At 36.7% G+C, this 8,664-nt stretch overlaps 1 protein-coding gene across 1 annotated transcript in view; it reads left to right on the top strand.

Moving 5' to 3' along the window:
- The window catches only part of LOC106524124 (leucine-rich repeat-containing protein 16A), a gene marked incomplete in the record, with an annotated part of 107,406 nt that overhangs the window by 53,955 nt on the left and 44,787 nt on the right, over positions 1-8,664 (top strand). The window contains 2 exon segments of the mRNA XM_014017798.1: positions 5,192-5,251; positions 7,696-7,817. Coding sequence (XP_013873252.1) covers positions 5,192-5,251; positions 7,696-7,817 — 182 coding nt within the window.

Below are 8,664 nucleotides of genomic sequence, written 5' to 3'. Positions count from 1 at the left end.
GTGGAGCCCCGGGCCTTGTGTTTGACACATGTGATTAAGAGAATTGTAAAGGTTAGTTTGTTGAAAAAAACCTTTATACATAATATGCATGTTGACATAAATTGATCGGGAAGGATCCAATGATTGTTTGAATTTAATTTGTAGGGGCAAAAAGGCAGAAAATTTTTTTTTGCTTCCTTTTGTTTCATTTATGATTTTTCTTGTTTTTCATTGTAGATACATTTTCTTTTGTTTGTTTTAATGAATTAATAAACTCTATATTTATATAAAAAACTTTTTTATGGATTTACATTATTTCTTCTTGTCAAAGTAGATTCTTGTGCATGGCTTTGTAATCAAACAGTTGGACAGCTGAGATCAACACAAAGAGATTTGCAGAAGCTACAAACAAAGAAACAGACAGGCACAAATACACAAAGAGCTAAAGAAGTGTAAAGACACAATGATGAAAAAATGAGTGACAGAGATGTGAAAATTAGGAAAACATAAAAATTTGTAAAAAGTGACCAAAATAACTGAACCAAAAAATGTCAGGGTAAAGAAAAAATAAACTTTAAAAAATGTCTGTTTAATAGGTGTAAATAAATGTAACCTCACAAGTAGGGATGTAACAACACATCAGTCTATATCAATATATTGATTTGAGTTAATGATTCAGTTCTATCAAGGCAAAATGAAAATATCGATCTATATTGTCATCATATGCTCGATGCAAATCGATATCATATGCTCATCTAACACAGTCATTGTGTTAAGGCCCTGTCACGCTAGACAAATTATGAAACAATTTTTATGTCTAAATTGCTAATAAAAGTTAWATATTTTGATCAATTTGTTAGAATTACATTTTGTGCACGCCGAAAAGAAGCTTCCTGTTGATGTTTTTCAATTCCATCTTCAACGTAGATGTTTTTAAAATGTTTATAAGTTGGCATAAGTTGTCTAGTGTGACAGGACCTTTARATGGGCATATATCGCATTACATCGATCGCAGACATGTCAATTGAATTGGATCAAAATCATACCGTGACAGACTTTGTGATATCGAGAAATATTGTATCGTGATAAAGCTGGTGATTTACACCCTACTCACAAGACTGAAACAATCAMATGAAGAAATAATGAAATATTAAAAATTGAATAAAGCTTCAAAATAAACTTAAAGTGCAGTTTTAAAGACCTACATGACATAAGCTATGAGTTCAATTAATAAAATGTGCAAACGTACTGCTTATGGAAATGGTGTTGTAAAAGTGCTGTAACTCTTCGTGTATTTATATTTTAAAGATAAAATCCATATTATTATGAATAATAACTTTTTTCTGTTCAAAAATCACTTTGAGTATCCTGGTTGGATAGAAATGTGCTGTACAAGTACAGTCCATTTACCAATAGGAAACAATGACTTTATTATTTTTTGTTTTGTTTTGTTCTCTTAACTATTGAGTAAAAATCTTTATCTGAATGAACTGCAGGCAGTTTTCTCATTAACAGCATCGTTATGAAAATGTTAATGATTTTAGTCGGAACATTGATCTGTAGCCCTGAGCCTTCGTGTTGAAGTGTGGTGCTGCAGACGATGAAGCCTCTCGGTTTACTCTGTACTGAGGATTTTACAGCTGAAATGTGAACTGTGCCTATAGCTCTTCTCTCCGCCTCYCAGTGGGTTTTTCTGTGTGTGTCTGTCCGACTGATGCTTTGGCTCCTCTCGTGAAGCTGCAGGGTTGAACTGTCCGTCAATGTCTCATGCAGAGCATTCACACATGCTGCTTTCACACAGATTCATTCAAAGCTTCGCTTCTTTTGTTTTGTTTTGTTTTCTTTCCTTTTGTTTTTGCTTTCTTGTCATCTTACAGTCCTGTATAATCTGCTTTAATTAGCTTACTTACTTTGCCTTTGTTTAATGACAAAAAAAATCAGAACGTTAACAAATGCTATTATGGTCACATGAGTTTCTAAATTGTCAACATTAACCTGTAAAATCTCGGGTTTATATAAATCAGTCTTTTTAAATGAAATATAAGTACATGATTGTACAGCAGCAAAAAGAACAGAGAATGAAACTGACAGATGGCCGGTTAATGACTGAATGAACAGTCCGTTAACAGCATTTGGTTTCTCCACACACCACCCAGTATGACACCTGAGCTGCTGGTTAGCTCCAGTTTATCACCAAAACAACTTAAAGCAGTTTAGGCTCTTTTTGACTTGAAGTTTAAATGTACAAAGTATATTTTTACAGTGTGGTATTAGTATTTCCAYATTAAGCTGTTGATTTTGGGGCCTTTCTGTCTGGAGTTTGTACGTTCTCCCCATGTATGCATAGGCTTTCTCCAGGTATTCCAGTAGATGGACTAAAACATGCATGCTAGGTTCACTGGTAACTCTAAACTATCCCTAAGTGTGTGAATAGTTGTTAGTCCCATTTGTTTTGGTGTGGCCCTGTGATGGATCTGTGACCTGTAGGCCTGTCACGATAACAAATTTTCAGGCCTAGCGATTAATTGTTTCATAAATTATTGCGATAAGCGATAATATTGCCTGGTGACCATTTTACAACTAATAATTATAAAAGCGTAATGTGTAAGTGTAATAAATCAATAAACTTTAATTTTTAAAAGAATGTTTAACAAAGTGGACTCTCAGTCTCTAACAAAAAATGCACTTGAATAAAAAAACAAACAAACAAAGAACAACAAAATATAAATTAAACACCACACACACAACTAAGACAGTAAATAAACAATATTAAAGAGCAGCATCTCTTTAGAGATTAAGCAAACTACACAGCCTGGTGAGGACCCACTATTTCTTATGGGGACATAAGCCCAGTTCACATCCCATGTAAAGTTTAGGCTAGGTTTAGGGTCAAATGGTAATAGAAAATACTGGTAAATGAATGAAAGTCAATGCAAAGTCCCCATGAGGATAGAAGAACAAACGTGTCTATGTGTGTGTGTGAGGAGGGGACAGTCAGTGAGGAGACAAGCAGAGCACTGCGGGGGAGGAAATCAGACAGTTCGGAGTTTTCCTCATGAGTTGTTGGGACAGCTACAGGTATTTTTTTATTTTTTTTTTGTTAAAACACAGATGGTGCGTTTAAGTTTCCTGTTATTTTTGGGAGCTACAGGTAGTCTTGATGAGTTTGTTAAGGGTCTGGGGGAGTTTCAGCCCCCAGCCCTTCTCCTCCTCTCTCTGTCTCCCCGCAGCGAAATTCAGGCTCTAGTGCTCCGACACTGCAGCAGCCGCGTTCTGCTTTGAAACGTTTCTTTAGTTTGTTATTGCTACGAGCTCTCACGCTAAAGCGAGAGTTCACTCCTCCCGACACTAAGAAAACAGGAGGGGAGGAGTCAGCTGAGCTCCCGTGCAGCGGAGCACAGAGAGGGAGAGAGATGAAGTAAACAACAAGCAGGAAAATGAAACTTATCGTCCTCATTTTTTTTACCGACCTCAAAATAACTTATCGTGCAATTAATTGATTTATTGACTATCGCGACAGGCCTAGTGACCTGTCTAGAAATTTGCAAATAATTAGTCGTATATACAGTATATTAGTTTGATTAAATGGTAAATAGCCTGAATTTGAATAGGGTTTTATAAAGTCCCTATGGACTCCAAAGYRCTTTATGCTACAGTCATTCACCCCATCATACTCTGTTGGTGCTAAGCTACAATGTAGCYGCAGCTGCCCTGACAGAGGTGAGGCTGACATGCACCGGTGCCACTGGMCCCTCTGACCAATTGCCCAAGGATACCAATCACAGGACGATTCCCCTACCACTCTGCCMCAAATAAAATAAGATAATATATTTGACTAAATAAGCATTTTCTAAGTAAAATCTAGTGCAAAAAAGCTATTTTTATTACCTACCAGYTGTTTCTGTGTAGCAGCATATCATTATGTGAGCTATGGTTTTTCTAAGGTTTATTTTTTTATGTTACAGTTTTTAGTAACTGTCTTCCTAGTTGATATTCACTATAGATGTTTGTGTGTGGGACTTTAATCTATGCCAGACATAAATTTAATAATTCATATTGTATAAATTGATGAATAACTTAAGCTTTGCTGAAACACACACACACAGATCAGACAGTAGTCAGACAGAAAGCAGACTTCTGCTTCTTCCTTCCCTCCTCTCAAATCCAAGTCAAGCCTTGGGAACTGGACTCCCACCTGGARTAGTCTGGCCTGGCTGCCTGGTCTGCCCTCAGGCACTCCGCTGTGTTTCTGGGAAAGCAGGAGGCAAAAGGAAAACTGCTCATTATGTTGTAGGCATTTGGATGGACAGGATTACCAACACACATTCCTTCCCCCATTTTTATGCATTAAATTAGATGTGTTTTTTGTATTTGTTCGGTTTTTGTTTTGCTTTTTATGTTTTATTTTATTTTATTTTTGTGTCCTTTGTCCTAAAATTACCTCTTCAAGTACATTTAAGACAAGTGTGATGAAAATGTCCTTTTTTAATGAAGAAAAGATTTTGGTTTATGTGGATTCTATTCTGCATGAGATGTCTGCATGTCTACTGATTACCTGAGTTTGAAATCAAATGGTGATGTTAGGGTAAAGAAATATTAGGTTTTGCAAGGAAAGTGACTGTAGTCTTATTGTGTGTCAGCCATGAAAAGACCTGTCATGACAAAACAGACAACTTAAAAGGAAGAAGATTTGGACCATACCTGTTTATTATATGTTTATATATATTTCTATCAAAGGGAGTGAATATGTTGGCCATTTATGATCCACTCTCATGTAACTTTAATACAACTTTTGTGTTTGTTTGTTTTTTTNTTTGTGTCCTTTGTCCTAAAATTACCTCTTCAAGTACATTTAAGACAAGTGTGATGAAAATGTCCTTTTTTAATGAAGAAAAGATTTTGGTTTATGTGGATTCTATTCTGCATGAGATGTCTGCATGTCTACTGATTACCTGAGTTTGAAATCAAATGGTGATGTTAGGGTAAAGAAATATTAGGTTTTGCAAGGAAAGTGACTGTAGTCTTATTGTGTGTCAGCCATGAAAAGACCTGTCATGACAAAACAGACAACTTAAAAGGAAGAAGATTTGGACCATACCTGTTTATTATATGTTTATATATATTTCTATCAAAGGGAGTGAATATGTTGGCCATTTATGATCCACTCTCATGTAACTTTAATACAACTTTTGTGTTTGTTTGTTTTTTTCAGGTGGAACACAACTTTAATTATCTGGAGATCCAGGGAGTTACTTGCAACAAGCCAACACAGGTAAAGAATGTTACATAGTCTGAAAGAGCAAAATAACAGACATATCTTTACATTCCTACATATTTATTCTCTCTCCTGCTTAAAGAAAAAACTTTATTTTGACAGAAAATTGTTGTGTTGAAGCTAAGCCATAGCTTGGCTAAAGCCAACAGCTAAGCTAAAGCTAATTTGTAAAAGAAGAGAAATAGAACATTTTCTAAAGCTKAATTAACCCCATAAACCCCAAAGCATGTAAAATAATCAAAATACCCTTTTAAAGAGTTAAAACTGTATTTATGTTATTTTAAACAGTGTTACGTCTTTTTATTTGCATATAAATTACAGATTTAAATGCTGACATTTTACTTTGAATAGATGAGGAACGAATGATGACAGGTCCAAGTTTAGAATAAATGTTTTAAGGTTAAAAATAAAATAACTATTAGTGCGGTGTAATGCATGATAGCAGGAGGCTATGAGCAAACACAGATCTTTAAAAGCATGGTAAGACTTGTTKTTTTCATAAAGGGCTTTACCTTTGAAACTGCAAACTTAATCAKTATGAGTTGTAGCTTCTCTTGCCTTTTTATTTACTTTGCTGRTTTGTTTAAACAGTTCCAGCTGTTTGAGTTCAATGAACATCAGTCATCAAAACGTTATCAGCAGCAGCTTCTTTAGGCTAAGTGATAAAATGAAGCTACTAYAGATGAGTTCATCCCCAACATAAAGTGTCACCATGTTGTGATCTGATGTTTACCTTTTGAAAGTAGTTTAAGTTTTTGCAGTCTAGTGTTTTTTTTCCTCAACATGTAGACATTTCACAAAATTATTATTCAAATTTAGTTCTGTAAGTTATTAAGCCTATTTTACAGCTTATTGGTATACATAAAAGCATTCTTTCTGAATCTCAAACTTCAGGATTCTATAGGAGCCTGTGAGGGGCCGATCCATCGTGATGGACATTTTAAACGTGTACTTAAACCCACCCTACCCCCCTATTAACGTCTGTACATAGAATCACTACCGCCCCTTTAAATCGAACAAGATAAGACTGGCAAATCTAAAAATAGAGCTTGAGAAAATCCAAATGCTTTTCTAATCCTGAAAAACTCATTATTATAAGATGTAGTGGGGGAAAATGGGCCGAGCCCCAAAGGCCAGTCGGCTGCCAGTCAGCTGGATCAGTGGACAAAATATTATAAATGATCGCAGCCGTCCTGCAGCTGAACCCCAGTCTCACTCAGCTTGAGTGATGTAAGTCCTCTTAATGTCTTGACTATAGGTCTCCTGTGCACCAGTGAGGATTATGGTAATTTTGACCCATGGAGGAAGCTCGTGTCTCCCATATATACAAGCATTTGCATAATTGCAGCGGTTACTGAAATGGTTAGCCAGTTTGGGTTAATAGTATTAAACATTACTCTACCAGCCTTTTCTTTCTCATTGTTGGTCTTTTTGTAATATCAGGAAAAATATAACAACAAAGTGATTCTGTTTTTAGAGGTGAATCTGAAACAACTCATTGAAGGCTTAAAGTAGGTCCAAAACTTCCCATTAGCATTTTAACTTGGGAGAAGAAAATGTAGGCTTTACATCAGGGATGAGAGTTTAAAAATAGGACATTTAAACACTTAATGCRTTCATGTTTAATCCTCTTTTCCCAAACCATTCTTCAAAATCAAACTAAATTTGTATAAACAAGTGGCTATTTAAAAAAATAAAATAAATAAAATTTTTGTCGATTAAGGTGTGTGTTGCTTAGGGGTGTAAGAAAATATAGATACGCTGAAATATCACGATATTTCATTTCCTGATACTGTATCGATATCCTAAAGCCCTGTATCGATTTTTTTAAGGTTTAAAATGCCAACTTTCCTGCCAGCTGTTCATTTTTATGTTGTAGTTCAGCCTCTGACCACKAGTTGGCAGCAGTGAGCCAGCTGTTTGGCTCCTCTACCTCTTGAGCGCCAGAGAGTAAGGGTAGCATTAGCATTGTGAGTAAACATTAGCTTCATGCTCYGATAGCTGAATCTGAGCGGAAAAGACAGACACCCTCTGCCTTCTGCTGAGGTAAGTTTACGAACAGTTATTTGTCAGAAAGTTTGTATTTTAAGCCAAATTAAGTGTCTCTTTCACTCTTTTTTACAACTGTAGTCAGCCTTCACGTTACAGAAGGCTAGCACATCTATGTAATAGAATTTTCTGAGACAATGAATTTTGGTTTTTCATTTTTTTTCCAGTAAGAGGTTTTTATTTAATATAATTTTTGGACCAAAAAAATCGCAATATATCACCTTGCTTACAGTATTRCAATATATCGGGATATATCGTATCGTGACCCCTCTGTCATGATATGTATCGTATCGCCAAATTCTTGCCAATACACAGCCCTAGTGTTGCTTCACAGACAGCTGTATGGATCACTCTTATTTTTATTTATTTATTTTTTTAATGTCTGCATTTAGCTGTTTATAGAGTATGAGCGTGGYTCGTTCTTCCTGAAGCTGCCCTCCACTGAAGAGGTTAATGAGGTGGTTGCTCACATCGGAAACTGTCTGCTCAAGATATGTCCCGGTTTATCCCCGAGGTAAGGCTTTTTATAATTGTTTAGCATGATATGGTCTCATTTAGACTATGACTTTTAAATTAACCATTCGACTTAAAAAATAAGAATATTTTCATGAGAATTCAGGTTTCTGATTTGATCAAGTTTGATCTGATGTGGTGAAGAGGGAGCTGAGCTCCAAGGCAAAGCTCTCTGTTTACTGATCAGTCTACGTTCCTACCCTCACCTATGGTCACAAACTTTGGGCAAGTGAACAAGATCGCAGATACAAGCAGTAGAAATGAGTTTTCTCCGCAGGGTAGCTGGACTCTCCCTTACAGATAGGGTAAGAAGTTCAGTTATCCGGGAGAGACTCAAAGTAGAGCCACTGCTCCTCCACATCGAGAGGAGCAAGTTGAGGTGGTTTGGGCATCTAGTAAGGACGCCTCCTGGATGCCTCCCTAGGGAGGTGCTTCAGGCATGTCCAATTGGGAGGAGACCCTGAGGAAGACCCAGGACACACTGGAGAGACTATGTCTCTCGGCTGGCCTGGGAACGCCTTGGAGTCCTCCCAGAAGAGCTAGAAGAGGTCTGGGCTTCCCTGCTCAAACTGTGGCCCCCGCGAAACAACTTCAGATTAAGCGGAAGATAATGGATGGATGGATTTGATCAAGAAGAAAAATATTTGTTCAGTGCAGTTCAATCAACAGTAGAGTTACATCAATTTTTACGTTTAGATTTGATTTGAAATGAAAAATCTTGCTGCTTTTCTACTTTGAACGGTAAGTAAGGAAACCATCCATCCATCCATCCATCCATCCATCCATCCATCCATCCATCCATCCATCCATCCATCCATCCATCCATCCATCCATCCATCCATCCATCC

Source organism: Austrofundulus limnaeus, unplaced genomic scaffold, assembly GCF_001266775.1.
Source record: "Austrofundulus limnaeus strain Quisiro unplaced genomic scaffold, Austrofundulus_limnaeus-1.0 Scaffold177, whole genome shotgun sequence".
Taxonomy (NCBI): Eukaryota; Metazoa; Chordata; class Actinopteri; order Cyprinodontiformes; family Rivulidae; genus Austrofundulus; species Austrofundulus limnaeus.
This window is presented reverse-complemented; position numbering and strand designations above follow the sequence as displayed.